Here is a 23,481-nt window from a genome sequence, read left to right as displayed (position 1 = left end):
TTCGATTGGCAACAAAAAGAAGCAAAACGAAAGCGAAAAGTGGAAGGCCAAAGCTTACACAAATACCCTACAAAAGGGGGAGACAGAGAGAGACTTTCCGATCAGACGCTACTGAAAAGCAAAGGAATTTCAAGGAGCTCTAACGATCGTTAACGATCTATAAAGATATAAGCACTTCCATCCCTCAAAAAAAAAACAACTAAAACATATTTCAATGTAATTTTGTCTCTCGAATTTGTGTAACCCCTAAAACTTTATTAACTTAAATAATTAGAATACTATTTTAATAAATTTAATGATAAAGCTTTATTATCACAAATATTCTATAAGAAAAATGGTGTATGAAAAAGTTCTTACACAAAGTCTATCGTAACAAAAAACAAATGTAAAAAAAAGACTTTGCCATACCGACAGAAAAAAATTCAAAGTCAATAGTCACATTTCCATATAATTCTGAACGGATAAATTATTAGCTAACATTTTTAAAGCGTATCTAAATTGTATCTCCTATAAGAAAGACGATGAAAGATAAAGATACCTCCACGAAGTGTTTTTTAAACATTAATATTCCAGACCTAATCTTAGATAACGCTTTATATCAATTTAAAAATATTTTGTTTTTTAAATGTTATAATTTTTCACACGAAATTTTATAATAGATAAAAAAAATGATAATAAATAAATTTAATAATTAAAAAAAAAAAATTGTAAAATAAATTTAAGAAAACGATAAAATCAGATGAAAATTGTGTATTTTTTAATTAGCTTGAAAAAAGCCAAAAATCCACCTTAGCAACCATCATAGGATTTTTTTACCAAGGACTTTTTTTGTATTTTTTTTTTATCTTATATTTTTTCACTTTCTTCTTTTAAAAATTAAAATTAAATTTTGTTTTTATTTATATTTTTATATTCACGCCCTTATTCTTTACTTAAAAATTGTGTGACATAATGGAAATGTCCATATATAAAAGAAATATAAGAAAGGACTCTTGTGCGAACTCGAAGGGTCTTTGGGTACTTTAGAGGGTCTTAATTCGCATTCAATAGCAAGGATAGTACCCTATTCGTATAAAGAGTATCTTTCAGACTTACCCAGACGCATAGAACCGGGGGGGTTGGGGCGTGGCGTGGGGCGTGCAGCGAGAAACACAAATTGGGGGAGCAAAACGAACACAAAAATGCAAGTGAGAGCCGGGCCGCCGAGTCGTCTTCAGTTTGAGTGTGTTTCTTGTTTACAGTTTCCTGCTTCCGAGAACTGAAAATGAAAATGAAAGAATGGGGTTACTTGCGGGGAGGGGGTGGTGGTGGTGGTGGTGCCTGGCAAAGGGGGTTACAAAAAGCAGAGAAAGATGAGTACATAGTACAACCATGAAATATTTATATTTATGAAATGGGAACAAACAGAAAGCAAGAGTAACCAAACACTTTGACAACCCTGGAGGCGACAGCTGGACGTGGAGCAGAGCGGGGGCCCCGCTCCAGCGCCTGTTAAGTGTTAAACGTAAAACATGTAAATTGCTGAAGCCAAAGGAGGTATTCCCCAAATGAGAAAAGAAACCCTGCAAATCCTGTTCAAACCAAAAAAAAAAAAAAAAAAAAAACCTTTTTTTTTTGCTTTTTTTGTTGCTGTCTGTCAAAGGATATAACAGTGGTTAGTGGTTAAAACCTTTTAATAAATTCCCAAATTTCAATTGAAATCTCTAAAGTTTTTCCATATTTTTGTTGCAAGATATTATAGACTGTGGCGAAAGATGTGGGCAAAGCCCCGTGTAATCGTGGCAATCAATCAAAGGGAGAGTAAGGGAATGACTTAATCTTTATGCCCCATCATAAAGCACTTGAGATCAGATATAAGATATAGGATGGATATCCCACACAAGCATCTGACAAACAGCAAACAAAATCTCAAGTCTTGAGGTTTATCGTTCTGATAAGAATGGGGTTTAAGGTCTCGGTCTCGGTCTCTCTTCTCTAAATCGAATAAACCTTACTCGTCTGCCATTTGTGGTTGTAATTTCCTTCCTCGTTCTCATTCTCGTTCCATTAGTGACTGCCCCATGGGGCTGTATCATAATCTGGCCTATCGGAATCCGGCCTCCTTCAATGCGATTTCAATTGAATGCAATCCATTCAACTCGGTTGAAGTGAATTTTGCATGAACTTGACAGGTCAACTCATTAGCCAATGCTGCCCCTTCTCTCTCTGTGAATGCGTTTCCCCAACCCACCGAACTAAATATAGCTTGATTGAAAGACTGACAGACTGACTGACTGACTGATTGCCACCGCCCAGGCACTAAGCCCTGACTCTGAATCTGAGCCACTGGCTTTTGATTATATGTATGGGCTTGCCCCATCATCAATGTCTGATTGGTGTTGTTGCCTCACCGCGACGTCTACAATGCCTATGCGGGCCGCGAGATATGGCCGCATATTGGGGCAAAAAATATTTGTCGTGAATTTGGGAAACGAATTTGAGGGACGATTTTAGTCGTCAAGTTTAATGAAATCCTTTCACACATTGTGGCAATATTTCGATGATATTTTGTTGTATTTTTGACCCACTGTGAGTGGAAAGGAATCTTTCCTTAAAAAATTCTTTCGTTTAAATGATTCTTAGTCAATTTTTATGACCATTAAACACGTATAAAGCTGTCTGAAGCATTTAGCTGCAGCATCATGCACACGACATGTATGTTGTTCTAGCCATTCTCGAGCATCCCGAGTCGAGCATCATTCTCTCCAATCTGCAATGCTTCTCCATTGTTATATTCCACACGGAATAATCCCGATGGCAGCCCACTGTGCTGCCCAGGCGTTCAGTCGGCCTTTCCGCCATTTGCATTGTGTTTTGTCGTTGCGGCTGCGTTTTCCATATACATTGCACACACAGAATGCAATCAGCCTATGTCTATGCGTGTGTGTGTGTGTGTGTGTGTGTGTGTGTGTGTGTTTGGGGCATGTTTGTTGCATATAGAGAGAAACCAGCCAGCAATAACCAAAACGTAGACGTCAACTTTTATGCCACTTTTCATGCATAATTTTCGTTTCGTTTCGTTTCGGTTTTTGCAACGCACACCAACCAGCCATCCCCTTAGCCCCTCCCCCCCCCCAACCCCCCACTGCACCGAGTTTTAACATTGAAAACGAACGTTGACATAAATGCAATCAGCACGCGCTCAAAGCAGACAGACAGCCGTAAAGACGGATAGGCAGTCCAAAGAGAGAGAGATAGAAAGAGAGTGCGAGAGAGAGAAAGAGAAATATAGGAAAAGAGAGATACAGTGAGAGAGAGAGGGAGAGAGAGAACTGCAACTGCAACGTCTCCTCGATGACGTGTTTGCTGCGGATTTGGCAAGAAAAATTGTGTGATGATGATTTGCATAATCATCGATAATTAAATCGATTTCAATGGTTAGAAGTTTGCAAAATATCATCAATCAATGGCTCCAAATGTCTATCCGTATTAAACAGAATATAGAAATAGAGTTGTGTTTCGTTTACTGTTTGACATTTCAATTACTGCTGCTTGCTGGTATCGATAGCTGGCACAGGCTATCGATTACGCATGGCTTAACAAGGAGTATGTCAGACGCTGCCACAAACGAACCCTTTAATACCCTTTCCACGATTTATAGATTGTAGCCCAAAGGTTTATTCGTTCAAGAATAGACCTTAAACTCTACTCATTCTTGTGCCGATATTTACATATATGGTACACGATTATTTCAGGATGACTTAAATGATTCGATCTTGACTGTTCTGTTGTTCTCCTTGGCGTTAGACCCTCTCCGAAGGGGTATAGCAACCAGAGGTCACATCTGCTGCACCTGCCCCTCTCTCCCCCCTCTCTGATGCTGCTGTGGGCATCCTGCTGGCACTGGCTCCCTCCTGCTGATTCAACGCATTGGCCCCCCCTGCTGGGTGTTGCTCTTTGCTTCTCCAACGTCAGCTGATGGGTCCCCCTCGCTCTCTCTCTCTCTCCCTCTTCTTGCTATGTGCCGTTAGCATGCATAAATCAATCAAGTTGAGTGTTTGCTCATAAAATTGCAAAAAAAAAAATTGAAATCAACACGCTACGACGCTTCTCTCTCTCTCTCTTTCGGGTCTCTACCTCTCTCATTCTCGTTGCACTCTAACCCCGAATGACTAAGGCGCTCAAGTGTCAAATGCACCAGCGCTGACATCGACTTCGACTTCGACATCGACGCTGACTTTGACGTTGCTTGCTGACGCAGGAATTTGATGATGCTGTTTACGGTTGGAACAAACATGAGTGGGCGGTGGGCGGTGAAGACTCTACCTCTCTCTTGAAGGTAACTTCTCAAATGTCTTGGAATCTCTCTCTCTCTCTCTCTCTGTCTTTGGTTTTCTTTTAATCAAAATGAAGTACTGCAGAAAATGCTAAATTCTTGCAAGGAAAAGTATGCCTTTTCCCCCCATTGACAAAGCATGGACAGTGTCTAGAAGATACTCTAGAAGGCGGGATATAGGCTTATCGTGTATGGATCTATATGGATATAGGCTGCCTGAATGCTTACATTAGAGTCCTGCAGGAACAGGCAACCGAAACGATTCGGTGGGACTCGTTATTCAGCATTCCACCAAACGCTAGGCCCCTAAATGTTCGGAAATTTCGGTTTTTTTTTCGCGCTCACTATTTCTATTTTCTCATGTTTCCATGCCATTCTTATCAGAATTTGTAGATATTCTATGTGGAAGATTGAAAATGTCTCAATAAGAGTCTTAAGAGTTGTGAAAGGTCATAGTCATCGTGAAAAAATCGAAAAAATGCTATATTTTAGACAGTTTGGTGATTTTAGGGCTCATTCTTTAAAAGAAAACTGATTTTACTGCCATCATGGATACAAAACTAAGGAATATTGTGGATCCAAACTTAAGGAACTCCAATAAGTCGTATACAAGGTCTTTGCAATAACTTTATTTGTTATTTTTGGCTTTTGTTCTAGGTTTTTGCAAAGCACAATTGGCATGGCTTCAAGAGTGATTGAAATCTAAAGACTTTTATTATATTTATCGCATATAAAGTAAGATAGCCTTTCTTTCTGGTTATAGATAATAGAATCAAGCCTATAATGTACATAATAAATATAGTATTTAGCTCCACAGTCAAAGAACATTTTGCAGGAATTTTAGGCATATTTTTGGAAGCCACTGCAGGGTATTTCAAGCTTCGTTTCGACCCTTTTTGCACTGCTTTTGCTATGTGATTTCTCTGCCATCTTTTGCTCTCCCGCTCTCTCTCTCTCTCTCTCTCTCCCACTCTCTATGCTGGTTATCAACAGCACTGCCGCCTGCATGGCTGTCGTCTCCATCGCATTCGAGCATTCGGCAAGGTGTGCCCCTACCGCTTTAAGTGTGTGTGTGTGTGTGTGTGTGTCTATCTGTCTGTGTAATCAGTGTGGCAGCACTCTAATTAGCAGCAAACAAATTTCCAAAGTGCCAAAGAGAGACACACAGAGAGAGAGAGAGAGAGAGAGAGAGAGAGGGGGAGAGATGGGGCACGAGTGTGGCTTGCACTTTGAGCTGTTTGAACTTTTCACTTTCAACATGGGGCTGCCACAGCAATCATCGCACGTCCATCAGCTACATGGCTCGTCAATCATTTGTGGAGAGAGACAGGGCCGCTTAGGGTATTTGCCAAGTCGACACACACGCACATAGCGAAACAAAAGCGAATGCAAAACACTTATCAAGAACAGAAGGCAAGCAGGGTGGGGGGTGTCAGGGGAGGGGAGATAAAGAGAGCAGGGCTAAATGAGGGCGGCCGCCTCTTGTGGGCGTACATTTCGTTTTTACTTGATTTTTCTTTGTACACCCCGCCCCTCGTCCTCTTCTACTGCAACGGAAGCATAATCAGCAAAAAAAGAAACAACAACAAAAAAAACAAATGAGAAATGTGCATGCTGGTTCTTGTTGTTGTTGTTTTTGCACTGATAAGAGTGCGAGCAGCCCGCCTGCGGAGCAGAGCACAAAGCAGACACTTGTCGGCAAGGTATATTCCACACAGAGGGTGAGGTCGGGCAGTCCCAGCGATACGCATGGATGCTGCAAGAGCCGGGAGAGAGTGGGTATAAAAATAACAAATATACAGTCGAACTTTCATATAGCGAATCTCAAAGGGAATTCAGTTTTGCAGAATTTATTAAAAATATGTATTATATAGAATTTATTATTTTATAGAAAACTTCGTTGTTTATTAAATAAAATTACAAATAAAATTAAAGAAAATATATATATATACATATATCTTCAAAGATCCTCAATATTCCATAACACCGACCCCATGCAATACATCTCAAACCCTAACAACAAAAACGCAAAAATAATCCTCAACTATCTAGACCAATATAAAATCATTCACTACATATAACCTCATAAACAATCATCCCTGTACATATACATATACACAATTAGTATTTTAGATAATAATTCCTCCACAACATATAATAACGTATAGAACCAACCCTGTACATATGTATATAAGCACATATGTACATCCCCAAACGTAAATTAATACTATAGTGAGCTTAAGGCCTCAGCAGCTATAGCCCCATACCCTGTTAATACCTAGTTTTAACTATTTATTAGCTTTATATAATAATAATAATATAGTAAATACTAAGAGGATTATAGCAGATCCTTTGGTACATGATTCCTTAAGGCAATGTTTCTCTGGTAATGTGCGATAATTTCTAGAGATATCGAATATACTATATAACTAGGAGGTTGTGCCCATTCACCTTCCATGGTATATGCCTTGGATTTGGTCGGTAAGGCCATTGAGAAAAATGGTCTCAAGCTGATTGCTGACTGCTCTTTGGGCTCTGGGTTGTGGCTTTTGTTTTCTGTTTCCTTCTTCCTTCTGTTTCTGTCGTCGCCTGGTGGACGTTTCATGGCCATGGCAGAGAAGCAGAGAAGCAGAGAAGCAGAAGCAGAGAACCAAACAGAAGCTGTGGCAGCAAAAGCAGAAGCAAAGCTTAGCAAAAATTGGCAAACAAAAACAAAGGCAAAAACAAAAAAAAAACACACCATACGATTGAAAAGGAACAACAAAAAAATGAGTAAGAAACTAAGAACAAGCATGGATATGTTGAAGAAGAAGTAGGAAAAGGAAAAAGAAGGTGGAGAGGGAAAAACAAGGAGTATAAAGCTTTTGGGATACGATACCCTTGAAAATATCCTTCATTCAACCAGTCGAAACGTTTTTGTCGAGGCACATGTCTATGAAGGCTTTTGGAAATTTGTTGATCCCACCCTCCACACAAATCCACCCTGAGCAAGGGGCTATGGCAGTAAGGGGGCCATGGCGAGTGGTAAGGACAGCTGGGAGCCCCTCAAGTGCCCCAACTAATTGGAATTTGGCACGTTCAACCAGTTTGCCACTTTCCTGAGTTCATTTTGTTTTTGTTTCTCTTCTCTGCATCGCATCTTTTGGCTGTTTTTCTTGTTTGCTTTGACTGCAGTTGGAACAAGAACAAGAACCAACAAGATTGAATGGGTATCGAGGGTTCTTTCAAGATTGTATGTTCTACGATCTATAACAAAGATCCCTAGAAAATCCCCCTATTAACAAATAGTTCAATAGTTCTTGAAACAAAGAACATGTTCTTAGGGAAACTCAAGCAATGGTCGTTAAGGCCACTATCAGTTGAATGCCTTTTGGCTAAGTGGACAGGAAATGCAGTTCTTTGTTTGGGTTTGGGGACCCGGGATAAGCTACTGATAAGATATTGAAAAATCTAGGTAAATGGAAACCCCAGGAAATCGCAAAATGAAACAAAACAAGGGAGGGGGAGGGGGAGGGGGTGGGTTGGGGAAGACAAGAGGCAACGAAAGATAGACATTGACAATGATCAAGCGGAAAAAGAAAATTAATTAACTCGTAAAAGAAAGAAAGAAACAATTAAGAGTGTAGACTCTTATTTGCCAAGTCTCTCTTTCTCTCTCTCTCTGTCTCTCTTTATCATTGCGCATACGTCACGTTTTCCGCTCGTCTCACTCTGTGATGCTCTTCTCTTACTTTTCGCTGGTTTTAAACGCCGATTATCGTCGAAAAAAGAGATAATGGCAAAAAAAGAGGCAGAAACTGCATCAGAGAGAGATAGAGAGAGAGAGAGGCAGAGTGTATTAATATAGGGTAGGGCTTTTGATCCGCCTGTTTGTTTTTGTGACAAAGAGAGCCAGACTTGTCCTCACCTTGGAGAGCCAAGGGTATAACAAATGTTTTTCCAAACAAAACAAAAGTCCGACTCTCACACAAAGAGTGGGAGAGAGAGAGAGAGAGGGAGGGAGAGAGAGAGCCATACATAGCTGTGATTATGACAGCAACAGCAGTTTTAGCAAACGGAAAACCGAACGCAGAGCAAAATCCGTTTCGTTGGACTTCCTCGACCCACCGCAAATACCCTACTGCTGAGGAGGGGAGGCTGCTGCGGAAGGGGTGTGGAGGCTTGATCCAGACTGAATGTTGCATAAGATACGAGTAGTTGTGGCTAAATAAAGGTGGCACAATTGTTATTAATATATTGAGAAACTGTTTAAGATAAGCCCACGCCCTAAAAACATGCCAGGCCACCACCCCCCCCCGCCCAGCCAGCAGTTTCCTCTTTTGTGGCCCAATTTTGTATTACTTGTATGTTTGAAATACCTTTTAGCTAATCACCACCCGCCCCGCCATTGATGTCTCATCATTCACTTGGCGAGTGATTCATCAATCTCCTTGCCGTTCTCGCGCTGCTCTTCAGAAGTCGCCTAAGGCCGAAAGGTAGCGCATTCAATGCAGCCACGTAGCCAAACACATTCTCTCTCGCTCTCCGCCGCTGGACTGAGAGCGTTAGAGTGCAGTCATGTGAATGCATTTATGACCTACAATAATAAGGTGACACACACACACACACACACGAACGCACAGAGTCATCGAGCGAGAGAGCTAAAGAGAACGAAAGAGGGAGCGAACCTGTGTGTGCGTTATCTTTTGTCTCGAGTTCGTTCGGGCTCCCCTTTACCGCTATTTGGCTTGCAATCACGCGACACGAAGCGACGCGACGCGACGCGACGGACGGGCACAATAACATTTCATCAACAAAGGCTGAGAGTGAGAGCGAGAGCGTGTCGTTTGGGGTGTTGTCATTGCAAATGCAAACAGCTCTGTCTCCCTCGCACACGGCTTTTGGCTCACTGAGCGCAACTTGTTTGCCCTCTCTCTCTCTCTCTCTGTCTCTGTTTTTCAAAGCAACTTGTTTGCTTGTGCTCTCCCTCTCTCGTAGTCTTTGGAAAAGCTCACGTGTCAGCATTCAGTTTGCTGCCACGCAAACTACTCACACACTCTCTCTCTCTCTCTCTCCCTCACCCTCCTCGAACGCTTCGTCACTGTCTTGGCAAGCCATCAATCATCATGTGAGGCTCTATTCCATTCTTCTTCCACTCTTCTCTTCCCCCCACCCACACAACGCTTAAAGCCGTCTCTTCCAACCAAACGTCATTCATTGCACTCTCTTTGTCGAATTCCGGTCCGCTCTCTTCATCTGGTCAGCCGGTTTTTTCTGTGGTCTGCCGCTCTTCGACTTGTCTCTCTTTCGGCTCCCCTGCTTTCCCCTGCTGACGTTCCGACCCTCTTGGGCTGTAGTTCTCTTTTTGTTGCGGCTGACGTGTTTACTGGTTTGCTGCTGCTTGCTTTTGTTGCCGTTTCTTTCTTATTATTTTTATTTTTCTTTCGCTTTTGGGGCGCACGTTGCTTTGTTATTGTTGTCGCTGATGTCAGACACGGACACAACCACACACACACACACACACATGCACATACACATTCATAGACATACCAACCATGTGCGCTGTTGCCGCTGCCACTGCCTCTGCCGCTGCCTCTGCTGACGCCGACAATGTGCAATGTTCCCTCCCACCCACCGTTTCTCTACGCCAAACAGCACACAATGGACACGACACGCACACACACGCATGAAAATAATTGTATAATAAATTGAAAAACTTAAGCAACAAACAGAAAGAAAAACACCTACCAAAAAAAAATTTCAATTTCAATTTTATTTTTTCTTTTGCTTTTTTTTTGTGACGCAAATTGAACAAAAAACCCGAAAAACAAATTAAAAGTGCAGCAAAAACAAATAGGAAAGATATGAACACACATAACGACTATGAGATACCCTCTAATACATGGCAGTAGATCTTCTCCTACAGAGGAGGTGCCAAAGAAATAGTTTTTAGGTTTTGGGCGATAAAAAAAATACCCTTACACATAGAATTATGTTAGAAAAAAGCCAAAAATATATACCTAATATTTCACTAAAATACCAGTATCCCGTTACATACTTTCATAAGAATAAAATATACCCCTTTGTTGAGTACGGGGTATGAAAATCGAAGCAAAAAAAAATTGTTCGCTGGCGGGGGACAAAATGAAAATTTATGAAAACGTTGACATTGAAAATGTGACAAGAATAATTATATATATTTTTTTTGCATTTAATTTTTTTGTATACAAAAGTGGAGGAAAATTTTCAGAATTGTTTTTGATTTATTTTTTTTTTTTTGGTAATATTTCCAAGGGAAATCCCAAAGTTCAATTCCACGAAAATTAATTATTTTAGGCTTTGCAGAATCTTGAGACTTGAGAGAAAAGCCCTCTACCTGCTTCTAGGATCTTGTCCTGTCTTTGATTTCCTTTCTTTACCGTTACAATTGCATCATACGTTCTTTTTTTTTCAGGCTGACGTCACATGGACGGCCGCCTCTTACAGCAGACTTTCGCGTGGCCCTCTCTTTATGCCGTGGACGGTGGCGGGGCAGGCTGGGGGTGTGCGGAATCAGTCATTTAGTGCCAGCCACAGACTGAATGGCACTTGCTGTTACCGCCCGCCACCCACCCCACCCACCAGGGTTAGAGGGGTGTCTGCTGACTGACTAAAAGTAAGACTAACTGATAAGCCCCAAAGTGAGTAATAATCAGAGACAGAGAGACAGAGAGAGAGAGAGAGACACACACTCATGTGTCGTTTCGTCGGACGATGAAGGTGCTTGGGGGTGGGGGGTGTGTGCGCTCAAAAAACAAGTTGGCAGCACCTTCACGGGCAATTGTATTTGAGAAAAAAAAAACTGGGTCTCATCCAAAGGTCGTACAATGACTTTGACACTGAGACTCTGACGGGCACAAGATCAATAGAAAGAGGGGGAGACACGAGACACTTGTTCTGAGAGACAGAGATAGAAATACAAGGGTCTAGCTAGAAACAAGAGATAGCTTTGGAGATATCCTCAGACATATGTGGTCTAAAGGAAAGAGCTTCACAGAAAATGATCGTAGGAAGAATCCACCATTCAGGGTCAAAAGATACCCCAAATAAATAAAGTATTCCCAAGATCTCTACAGATCTCGTAACAGATGGGACTATCTTTGGGGAAGCTACAAAGGTGGATGTAACTGAAGTGACACCAAGTCGGCAGTGGAGCACTGCCGCATGACGCGCGGCCCTCTACCGTTACTCTCCCCCGAGGTTACCCAATCGTATGGGGGCAAGAGAACAGCATACCAAGAGGCTGTTCCCTGTCACTAGCCGTTAGTTGGCAATGCAAAATGGCTGACACCATCCGCTTGCAACAACATTCACGAAAAAGTTCAAAAGAAATTTGTTATTAATTTTTAATTTTTCCTTTTTGTTTTTGTTTTTTTTTTTGCTCACGCCCCCATTTTGACAACAAACAAAAACGAAGCAAAAGAGAAATCGCTTTTTGCATTTTGCACGTTTTCAAAAATAAATAAATATATAGACACAGATACAGATACAGATATATCACAAGATGAATAAAATAAATATGCAAGAAAGTAAAAACAACAAAAGCAAAAACAAGAGGTAAAATAGCGAAATAGAAAAAAAAAGAGGTGATGGCAAGTCAAGAAGGCCTTAACCCCAATAAATGTGTAAAGACAATTAAAAAGCAGCAAAACAAAAACAAAAAAACATTGTAAAAATAAGACCAACAAAAACAAAAAAAACACGCACACAAAATACAAGAAAAACAAATAACCAAAACATTAGATACCCTAAACATAAAAATTATGAGTGATAATTGAAGATCTCCCACAAAGAACCTGTTCCTATAGGAGACATATAGCAGATACAGATACATATAGCACCATACTCTTTAAAGGTTTCATTGGTTTATTGGCTATAAGATAAATCCATAATCCATCTATAATTTTGGTGGAAAGATTAGCTTTTAATTAAATAATTTATTTTTAAGATTTCTCCAAGTAATTTTTTTTCCCATCCAGCTTCACTAAAAATACATTTAGATACTGTATCTTTAGCTTAAAAATTATTATTATCTTCCCCTGAAAAACCATCGCCACTGGCAGGGTATCCCTCTGTGCCGTTATGCGGGAGTGGGGGCGTTTTGGGGCATGGGGCAGTGCACACATGTGGGTGGACTCTCGAAGAGTGAAATTCAAAAGACAAGATCACGCCAACAGATGGCGCCAATCAGTGATAAAAAAAAAGAATTGTAACAGATTATATAATCAAAAAAAAAAAAGAAGAAGCAACCTTGATACAAAACAAATACACACTCAAAAAACGCAAAAAGCAACAAGCAAAAAACAACTACAATTATTTCCACATTAAAAGTAATTTTGTTGTTGCAAAAATTAATTCGTTTTTAATGTGTGGTGTCTCTCTCTCTCTCTCTGTCTCTATCGCTCTCTTTCCCTTGAATGTTTGTCTTTAGTCGATTTTCGCGGATTCTCGTACGGCCCCCAGGAAGTTGATAATAAAGTGTGCAAGACTCGATAAATGGCCAGGCATACATATATGGTATTTACCATTCCGTATAGTACATTTATCTATGGCCAAGGCACAATAAAACAAGTGATAATGCCTATTAAGTGTCGCCAGGTGTCTGTTCTTCAATCGATTGAGAGGCTTGAGGCCAACACCGGTCTGTCTTTGGGATGGCTTACAAAATATCTACCTTCATTCAGGGCTGCCTCCAAGGTCGTCAAGAGAGCTTTCAATGTCCCGGTTTTATCTACATTTCTTCCTCTTTGTCGCAGAATCTCCGTCTGCATTTTGTGAGCGTTAAACGGGGGTATGATGAACCTCCACGATCTCATAAAGTCTAGAGTCTAATCTGCTCGTTTCCCCTTTTGGTCTTATCTGAATAATCATCAAATAAATTTCATTTGTTTCTTTTTGTTTCAAATTTAATATTTCAATTGTCATCAATGGGTATCAACAGCTGCGGTACCAAAAATCGTTTTTTTTTTTTCATTTTATTTCGCACTGCAATCGATGCCGCTGCCTGCGTCAGCGTCTGCGCCAGCGTCAGCTTCAGCGTAGCAGTCAGATGTTTTGCTTCTTATAGAAAATTTCAAGGTCATGCGCGCAGGCAAAAAAGTTTGTTGTTTTTCCTGTGGCTTTAATTTTTTTGTAGTTTTTGTTTTTTGCAAAATAAAAATGGATAGGCAGCAGAAACAGGGTGGCACAGAGAGAGAGAGCGAGAAAGAGAGATACAGTGGGATATGAGGCGACGGGTTAGCGACCCGCCCTATCAACACGTGGTCAAAGTTCACTCCTCACGCACGCGCACACACACACACACACACTTTCGGAGAAGTTTGCTAAACGGGATACCCCATGAAAGAATGGACAGATATGTACAGAGATCAAGATTTATCCTCTCTGATGACTCTGTCAAATGTCAAACACTTGATCGGACCCAGCATACCCTAAGCTCTGCTCAGAGGGTATAATAATTAATTGCACACTTTTGTTCTCCTTTTGCGGGTGTGCTTTGCCTTCATCTTCTTTGTTTCGCGCATTGCCAACGTGAGCCAAGTCGCGTTGACAAAAGCAAAACCAAAAGCAAAAAGCCAAAAACAATTTCCATTTATCGTTTTGTTGTTGCCCTGCCCGTATTTATTGCACACAATTGAACACAAAAGCACAAAAGTCAGAAGAGCAAGAGGAAGAGGAAGATAACTGTGCACATCAGAGTGCGGACAATGAGGAGAGCAGAGCAGAGCGGGAGCAGAGAGCGTTTAATAGTGCACAGTGCATAACAGAGGAACAGTGGAACAGCGGAACAGTGAAACAGAGGTGGGAGGGGGGGCTGAACCATCAAGCGGCTATAAATAGTTGTTCATCTTTTTTTAAGAGGCATCCATGGATCCCTATCGGGACTCCGGCTTTTGAACACCCCCTAACCGCACTGCTCGTCCAGCAACATATGGAGATCACATGATCTCCGCCAACAACAAACACTCCCATCAACAATTCAAAACAAGCGAGAAGTCGTACGACTATCAAAGACGCACTTACACATAATGTACACACATACATACATACAGCCATAGGCAATCTTTCTTAATCATACCCTATTGGATACCCTAGAAAACAAGAAATTCTCAAATTGATTCATGGGAAGGCAGCAACGCAAAAGTGCAGTCGCAGTCGCAGTCGCTGCTGACGCTGGCGCTGCTGCTGATGCTGCTTTTGCTCTCTGCCGTTGCCACTGATTGCCGTTGATTAAGTATTAGTTCATACTTGAGGGGTGACCTTGAATAAGTTTACTAACATTTCGCATTTTCGGGGCGGGGCGGTTTTCTTTCGCTGCTTTCTATATCTATGGCATGCACAGCCCCTCACCATCGCCCTCGCCCTCACACTACCCCTCCTCTACATTTTTTTTGGCAGCTGTCGCAAAAGGCTTTCAGAAAGAGAAAGATAGACAGAGAGAGAACGAACGCTTTAGTGTATTTCTAGGTTATGGTCAAGGCAACGACTACGCAGATTTGAAGGCTAAAAAGTCAGAGAGAGTGTGTGTGTGTGTGTGTGTGAGTGTGAGTGAGAGGGGCACACTCACCCTGGCACACATACTAATTTGCAGAATTCTTTGAGTGATAACTGTTTCTGCTGCCCCTTTTGCTGCTTTCATTTGTTTACGCGTCATGCCACAGGTAAGCAAAACGCGAGAGTGATAAACAGGGGAGTGCAGCAGCAGAGGCGGACGTAAGGTATATTAAATATAAGGTGCGAAGAGAAAAACTGGCAGGGTCCAGTAGGGACTAGTTTTGGTTTGCCAGAACACACACTTTTTTCTCTCTCTCTCTCACTGTGTGGGTAAATGCAGCTGAGGCAGGTTTTACTTTGCTGTTGCCACTCTGCCAGACAGCCTCCCCTGCTATTGAATGTACCTTGGGTAGAACTAGAGGGAGAAGCAGCAGAAAAGGTAGAATTTTAGTAAGAGGGAGAGGAGGAGAACTGCGCAACTGCTGATTAGAACATTAGCTTGTGACAGATAAAAGTCTGTTGAACTTTTGGAAAAGTACATTCAATAAATTATTTTTTATTTTGATTTTGTTGTTTTGCAGTATTTTGTTTTTGAGCAGCAGCAGCGACGCGCCGCTAATTTTAGCGCTGCTTTCAAAACAAACAAACAAGTCTCTCTCCCACGCTCGCTCTCTCAAACTCGCTCTCTATCTCGCGGCAGCTCCAGTGCAAGGTGTATGTTATCCGGTGAGGTAATGCTACTACTATGACAGGAGTGACATATATTTAAAAATATTATTAAATGGCTTGCTTAGTAGCTTGCAAATATTCAAGGACTTTCACTTCAATTTTGACGGATGCGACTCGACTCCCGCAATCAAGAGTGCGCTCTTTGAACGCCCCACCTTATGGAAAAACACTTTGTCTGGCCGCGGTCGCTCTTCCAGATTGCACGTGTATGCGATAATAAGAGAGCGGGCACCACCGCTTACACGTAAGCTCCAGCGCTTAAGAATGGTCTACTAGAAGCTGGCCGCGGGGCGGGAGTGAGAGGTGAATGACAGACAGACGAAGAGCATAAGAGAGCGGTGGTGGTGGTGGCGGCGGTGGGAGAGGGAAGTAAATAAAGCGGCGTTTCTGCCGCCACTGACGTCAACAAATGGGGAGATGTGGCAAGCTTTTGGAAAACTCTTCAGTTCACATAAATCTATGCAATTATCCATAATACCCAAAAATTTACCTGGTTTTGGAGCTCAAATTGGATATTGAGTACGCACACACATATGCACCTAGGGATACACCAACACACACATCTAATTATGCACTTTTCAGTACTTTATTCCTTTTAACTTTAGCACCGCAAAAATAAAAACATTATTTTGTAAGGCTGATTAATTAACACATACTTATCAACTTGGGAATTTATTCAGATTTTTTGATTTTCGTCGCGATTTTTTGTTTCGGGAAAAGTAAAAAAAAACAGGAAAATAATTGTTTTGTGGTTTTTGTTGCTTCTGACGGGCTACTAAGCTTACTGTTAATTTGCCATTCAGCCTGGGATAAGCAGTGTGTACACAGCCCCAGTGGTGACGTTAGTGATGAGCAATCGTTACGCGCCAAAGGTATTTTTAAAATTTAAAATCATTTGATTTCGCTAAAATTTATATTTTTTAATTGATTAAAACTAAAATTAAAATGGTTCCCAACGATCTTTCTGAATATAATAATATAACGAATGGGCAAACTAGCGTTTGCTCCACTAAACCAAGTGCAGTGCTACAATATACAAACAGTATTATTTTTCGCGGTTTAACTCAAATTGTTCAAATAGGTGGGTTAAGTGGGCAAAATGGGTTCTATCGGTATGTTTACAGTTTAATTCAAAAGTGAGACGGTATATTTTGGTATATTTCTGAGGGTCGGACGGTATATACTTTGCATATTTTAATACTTGTCATTGTTATTGAGTATTTTCTGGTATTTTTCAGTATTGTTCTTAGACGCTTTATTGAGTCACCTCTTGAGCAAAGCACTAGTGTAAAAATCGTGTAGAAATGCCATTTAGAGTCAGTATTTTTTTGACGGTCAGAATGTGTATGGTAACGATATAGCTGTCCAGCTAAAAGAATTTTGAGTATTTTCTAGTACTTTCTGATCTTTTCCAGTATATTTCCAACAATCGTCAGGTGTCTCTGGATAATTACGTAAATATGTAGTTAATATGTAGAAAATGTGTACTTATCGTGGAGTTACCATGTATTTACCGTAATTGTTAAAACCATATTTTATAAGCAATCAAATAGAAGAGAGAGTACTTAAACAGTACTTATTGTAGACAATTTATTTATTTATCGGATTAAATAAGGTGTTCAGGGCTGAGAGTCCCATCTATCTAGTGATATTGAACCGAATGTCAAAATCGTGGGATACGATGATTCCATGATGATTCATGACAGCAAATAATTCACATCGCTACTTCAACAAAACACAAAACACCGCAGCCCGGCAAAATTTTACGAACATTTAATAAATTATTTCTGCAGTCTGCACTCAACTGCAGGGGCATAGCGGCGTTGACGGTGCGTTTGGGCGACGTCGAAATGGACTCGGACATGGAGGAGGTTGTCGGCAGCCCCGAGGCGGAGGCCAAAACCGGCATGACAGCAGAAGCGGCCGGCAAATCGCTGCTTAAACTGGAGAAAGCGAAGAAAGTTCAGAAAGAGTGTGCAAATGGTGAGACGCAAGCGAAACACAGGTCAGGCACATGGCTAATGCATATTCTGATTCCCAAAGGTACAGGCTCGGGCTCGGGCTTGGGGTCGGGTTCGGGTTCGTGCTCAGGCCCACCCTCACCGGATCAGAGCTGGCGTGGCGTGCCCATCGAGGATATACATCGGGGCCTGCCTCTGTTCCAGCTGGAGCATATGGCACCCGTATCGCCCAGTTCCTTGCACCGCGTGATGCACAAGCATCCCATACGCGAGTCAATCGATGTGCCGCCGCGCCCGTTCAAGGGGGCCGGCAAGTGGGACTCGGACCATGTGCGTCTGCCCTGCGCACCGGAGAGCAAATATCCACGCGACAATGGCGACGGGACCACAACGATCGGTTCGCGCTGGGAGATGATCGAGCGGGCACTGCTGCAGCCGATTTCCAGCAGCAAACAGCTCCAGGATGCGATACTCTCCTACAACACAACGTACAAGGGCAAGTGGAACTTCCGCGCGCTGCACCAGCTGCTCGAAGAGGAGCTGGACGAAAGCGAGAAAAAGGTGTTCTTCGAAGACCTTCTGCCCCGCATCATCCGTCTGGCCCTACGTCTGCCCGATATCGTTCAGGCCTCCCTACCCCTGCTCAAGCAGCATACGAACAGCATGATCACACTCACCCAACAACAGATCTCGTGCCTGCTGGCCAATGCCTTTCTCTGTACCTATCCGCGCCGCAACACGCTCAAGCTCAAATCGGAGTACAGCAGCTTTCCGGACATCAATTTCAATAGGTGAGCGGAGAGGACAGGCCTTACCCAGGCATTACCCAGTGCTTATCCCACGTTTTGTCCCCCCTTCCCCCACACAGGCTCTACCAATCGTCGGGCTCTGCAGTAATGGAGAAGCTCAAATGCATTATGCACTATTTCCGGCGCATCTGTCCCACGGAACGGGGTGACGGCAATGTGTCCACCGGATGTGTGACATTTTTTCGGCGTAGCGTCAAGCCGGATCGAACGACGATTTGGAATGAGGTAACGGAGTCGCTAGGCGACGTACCGCTACATGTGAACTCGGCCGGAACGATCGAGGACCAGGGCCTGGGCCTGCTGCAGGTGGACTTTGCCAACAAGTATCTGGGCGGCGGCGTGCTCGGTCACGGCTGTGTACAGGAGGAGATCCGCTTTGTGATTTGTCCGGAACTGATGGTGAGCAAACTCTTCACGGAGTGCCTCCGCCCCACCGAGGCGCTGATGGTGCTCGGTGCGGAGCGGTATAGCAATTACACCGGCTATGCCGGCAGCTTCACTTGGTCCGGCAACCACGAGGATCTGACGCCGCGGGACAGTTCGCGACGCCGCCAGACGGCGATTGTGGCCATCGATGCGCTTCAGTTTGCCAATGCCACACACCAGTATCGCGAAGATTTGGTCGAGCGGGAGCTGAACAAGGCCCACACCGGCTTCATGCACGCGCTGTCCAGCGAGCCGCCGGGCGTGGCCACTGGCAATTGGGGCTGCGGTGCCTTTGGGGGCGATGCCCGTCTCAAGTCGCTGCTGCAGCTGATGGTCTGCGCCACATTGCACCGTCCGTTGGCCTACTACACCTTCGGCAACATCCGGCTGCGCGACGAGCTGCATGAGATGTGGCAGCTGTTCCGCAGCCAGGGCACCACCGTGCGGCAGCTCTGGACCGTGCTGCGGCGCTTCGACTACAGTCTGCGCTCCAACCCATCGCAATCGAGCCAGCCGGCCGCCAAGCCGAATCTCTATGACTATATACGCGAGGAGCTGATGAAGAAGAAAACGCCGCCATCTTCAACGTGTTCCACACCGCAGTCGATCAAGAAGCTGCCGGCCAGTAATGAACATAGTCCAGACTTGTTTGCCTCGCAGGACGATTCGACAAGCTCGCCGGCCGTCCTCCTGCTCTCCGACGATGAAGAGGCCAATGCCATGATGATGGCCGCCAGCCTGGAGGCCACGCCCAGCGAGAGCAGTCAGGCAGGAGCAGCTGCATCAGCAGCAGGAGGAGACTCACCACCGAAGGTAGCTGCTCCTAACCTGCGACAGCTGTCGCTTCTGGATATGCTAGACGGCCACTACGATCAGGGCCAGGCCTCGAAGCGTCCGCGTCCTCCCCACAGCGGACCCACGGGCCAAGGGCCGGCCAAGAGTCGCAAGGAAAATGATGACGATGGGGAGGCCCCACCACGTTAAAGGTCCACGTTTGCTAGGGCAGGCGGTGGGGGATTTTGACTAAGTGATATTATTCTAAAAGGTTTTTAAACTCATAAACACATCGAGAGAGAGAGAGAAAGGATAGAAACACGACTTCTGAAAAAACTATCTTTGCAAACATGAAACTGGTGGACATTCTCGTTTCTGTTTCCAATAAAGCTATATGCTTTAATAAGTTGAGAAAGGTTTCTCGCCCTCCCAGCATATAAACAGATTATTCGTTTGATTCTTGTAATTAAGCAAAGGCCTACTACACCACGCCACACGCTACTCGTACAAAAGAAGACTTTCTTCTGCTCCTCCTCCATTGTGGGTCGCCTTCAGTCTCAAAGACGATCGGCGCAAGTATAATGATTCATGAGTTGAAGAAAGTACAAGCAAGAATAGGCTCTTGCAGGTGCACCGAATCGTTGAAGACATCTCGTCAATCCGAAGATGCTCTCGCTGTGTGTGTCTCGTCGGGTTCATCATCGTAGCTCACTCACAACGCGGATGTCTTTTCTTCTTATATATTTTTCATAAAGAAAACTTTACGGAAAGGCCATCTCCACCTATCTAATTATACTTTCAAGCTCCCTCTCTCTCTCTCTCATTGTCTGATGGTACCCAAAACATATAGTTTAGAAAATAGTCAACAACTATACTGATATACCGCACATACATACATACTATATGTACTCGTAGAATGTATAGAAATCTAGATGAACTTAGTACAAGTGTTTTTTTTTTGTTTTTTTTTGTGAACCCCAAGGACTTTGACGATCCATAAACTTTATTCATTTAGACCCACACTGATGCACACACACCCAAACGACAATGACACCAACACCAACACCAACAACAAGAACAACAGATAAAACAAAAAGCATATATAGTATATAACCAAATGTATCTGTAGAACAACCAAAGGGAAATCAATAATGATTGCGTCGCTTGTTGGAAGGACAGTATTCGGCATATTCCTCCCAGGTACAGCCAGCCTTGGTGCAGCACTCGTTGGTGATCGATGGAGCGTTGGAGCGACGAGTCCTCAAGAACATGTTGGCGTAGTTCACGTGCAGCCAAGTCGACGGGGGCGTACCAGCTGAAAGGATTTTTCAGATACACATATGTATGCATGAGAGGTCCAGGAGGATCATCATCTGAAGACTCACGTTTCGAGGAGGAGGAGGAGCTCTGCTTGATCCAGGCCTCGTCGTTGCCCGTCCGCTTGCGGTTGCGTCGCGTCAGGCGGTAAATGTCCTTCTCGCAGGCCCAGTATAACTGGCGGATGAGCTTGTCCCGGCACCGGGAGTGTGTCTCCTGATGCCACACATTCTCCCAGTCCGACTGTGAGCTGAAAATATACACACGATATATACATATTTGCATAAGCGATTTGCACTGTTCTCTCGGTTGCTATTACTCTTCGGATTTGTTGAATAAATTGAAAATTTCTTGTTAAATTCTGTGGTTACTGTTGGCAGAAACTGAAAACAATCCAAGGATCATACAAATTTCATGGAATATTGCCTAATCGTAGCGTGATTCGAATCAAAAAATGTTTGAAATTTAAGTTTCAGAAACTTTCTAAATGACATCGAAAAATCTCCCTGTTATAGACTATTTCTTTGTTCCACTTAAGATTCTTTTAGAATTTATAACAATTAGAACTCCTCCTAAATTTAATTAGTATGTTTATAGAAACCAAATATATTTGGATAGGAAATATTCAGCCTCAAATGTTAATAATTTCCTATTAGATGTTGATTACAAAACCTGTGTAACTGTAGGACCACTTTGGACATCCCCTATCAGAAAAAAACCCACATAACTCTCGTAACTCGCAATCGATTTGAGACCAAGAAGTTTTTAATGTTTTGAAAGGGTCCCAGAAACCACTTTTCCAAAATTCGTCTCAAATTTAAGCATTTACCTATCAAATCTTTACTTTTAATAGAATATATCTTCATCTCGTTGAGTATTTATAAGAAAAACATCAATTTTATAGCTTTATCTGCATTTTGGACTCCCCCTATAAGAAAACAAATTCACGTAACTCCACAGAATTCCAACCGATTCGCCTATGTTTTAAACTAACTAAAGAGGTCCAAGAAATCATTTTGATTAGGTTTCAGAAAATTTCGTATTAATTTGTAATTTGGAAAATACGAAAAACACTAACCACTATTCCTATTAGAAAGAAACCCATGTAAGGCCCAAGAAGCTCAATCGATTTAACATCAAGAGGCTATCGGTGAATAGAAACCATTCAATGTTCACTCACCGTTCACGAAAGAGCAACTCGAGTCCCTCCTCGGTGTGATGCAGTGCATCGGAGGTCTGGAATAACTGCAGAATGAACAGCAGGACGGCTCCGCAGAGGGTCCAGCTCCTGGGACCGACACCCGTAGTCGATGGTTGGCCCATGATGATGGGGAAAATGCTGGTGCAGCTCCTGCTGCTGCAAGATCCTTGGATGTCCCTGGTGTGTGCGGCTCACACAATGGCCGCGTGGCGACTGAACAGTTGGGCCGGTGTGCGGTCCGGTTTTGAAATATAACCGGAGACGGTCGCGGCCGCGGCCGCGGGCGTGGCAGCGCGTACACGGTCAAGGCGGCGGCCAACTGTCGGGCGTCTGCATAATTAAATGGGCTGACACCGCGGATGCTATCCGAGCTTATTTGAAGTAATGAGCACGTAGAGGGCCGTAGAGGCTGCCACACCACACAGGTCTCCTATGTATGGGAAGGATAATGAAGAGCAACGGCAGCAATTGCCTGTGGCCTGGGCCGCTTATTGCCTTGTTTATTTGTGGTCCGGTACGGACCGGCGCCATCCCCTGTGCCCCTGGCCTGCTCCTGTTACCTGTTGCCGCTTCTCCTGACGCTCCTGCACCGGACACTGACACCGACACTGCTGATGCTGCTGGGGTTAACAAAACAACATAAAATCGAACAACTTACGCTTGTTGCTCTTTTTGTTTGCCTCGTAAAAATCGGTGTAGCCTCTCGCCCAGAGTGTTCTCAGTGTGTTCTCATTTCGAAGATCGCATAAATTGTCCAATATTTGCACGAATTTCAATAACCAGCCACCCACACATGCTTCAGGAACAGTGGAACAATTTACTCTGCATCTTCCCAATTCTATATGCCTGTCATGGCTATCCTTTGGGCTTCGTATTGCGAGCCGCGAATCTGGCGACACCCACTGTTCTTAGAGGAGTTGCGCCCACACACAGACAGACAGAGACGGCGACAATTGCTTAGCTAAATAATGTCACTGTTTACACATGTTGTCCCAATTTATGCAGCACTAGACCTGCCTGCTGGCTGCTCCTTCTACCCACATTCACACCCATTTGTACCTTTCACACCTTCACTCCTTGGTCCAAGGAGTTTGACGACCCGTACGTTACAAAACAACTGTACATCTCGTTAGTACGTCCTATATTGGAGTATTGTTCTTGTGTGTGGAGCCCGCAGTATAAAGAACAGCAGGCTGTTATTGAATCCGTGCAAAAGCAATTCTTAATTTTTGCCCTTCGGAACTTTAACTGGGACTCAGGTAGAATCTTGCCACCCTACCGGTCTAGGCTAAATCTTATTGACCTGCCGTCGTTGCACCATCGCAGAATATGCAATGGCGTAATGTTCGTGCACAAGCTCCTTCTTGGGACTGTTGACTCCCAAACTCTCTTGGGTCAGATTGACTTGGCCGTTCCATCTAGACCTACCCGTACTTT

At 43.3% G+C, this 23,481-nt stretch overlaps 3 protein-coding genes and 1 long non-coding RNA gene across 6 annotated transcripts in view; 2 read left to right on the top strand and 2 right to left on the bottom strand.

Moving 5' to 3' along the window:
* The window catches only part of Mnt, a 36,971-nt gene extending 20,587 nt beyond the window's left edge, over positions 1-16,384 (bottom strand). The window contains exons 1-3 of one of the 3 annotated variants that reach the window (XM_033385278.1): positions 16,213-16,384; positions 16,047-16,095; positions 1,096-1,258 (exon numbers count right to left, since the gene is read on the bottom strand). The gene's annotated coding sequence lies outside the window, so the exon portion shown is untranslated. Of the gene's footprint in view, positions 1-1,095; positions 1,259-16,046 lie in introns of all 3 variants that reach the window. The other 2 variants (XM_033385277.1, XM_015186426.2) reach the window with 2 other exon arrangements.
* On the top strand, positions 14,675-16,201 carry LOC117185162 (uncharacterized). Its single transcript, XR_004470714.1, has 2 exons — positions 14,675-15,558; positions 15,625-16,201. It is a non-coding gene; the product is annotated as an uncharacterized lncRNA (long non-coding RNA).
* A 634-nt stretch (positions 16,385-17,018) lies between the features above and the next one.
* Parg (Poly(ADP-ribose) glycohydrolase) lies at positions 17,019-21,202 on the top strand. The gene is made up of 3 exons (XM_001354987.4): positions 17,019-17,539; positions 17,600-18,308; positions 18,386-21,202. The coding sequence occupies exons 1-3, from the start codon at positions 17,407-17,409 to the stop codon at positions 19,734-19,736; spliced, it is 2,193 nt and encodes a 730-aa protein (XP_001355023.4). The 5' UTR covers positions 17,019-17,406; the 3' UTR covers positions 19,737-21,202.
* Ilp7 (Insulin-like peptide 7) lies at positions 19,857-22,271 on the bottom strand. Its single transcript, XM_001354988.4, has 3 exons — positions 22,024-22,271; positions 20,912-21,093; positions 19,857-20,841 (listed from the first exon to the last, which is right to left on the bottom strand). The coding sequence occupies exons 1-3, from the start codon at positions 22,164-22,166 to the stop codon at positions 20,672-20,674; spliced, it is 495 nt and encodes a 164-aa protein (XP_001355024.2). The 5' UTR covers positions 22,167-22,271; the 3' UTR covers positions 19,857-20,671.
* Between the last annotated feature and the right edge of the window lie 1,210 nt (positions 22,272-23,481).

Source organism: Drosophila pseudoobscura, chromosome X (genome assembly GCF_009870125.1).
Source record: "Drosophila pseudoobscura strain MV-25-SWS-2005 chromosome X, UCI_Dpse_MV25, whole genome shotgun sequence".
Classification (NCBI taxonomy): domain Eukaryota; kingdom Metazoa; phylum Arthropoda; class Insecta; order Diptera; family Drosophilidae; genus Drosophila; species Drosophila pseudoobscura.
The sequence above is the reverse complement of the archived record's forward strand: the minus strand, read 5'-3'. Positions and strand labels throughout refer to the sequence as shown.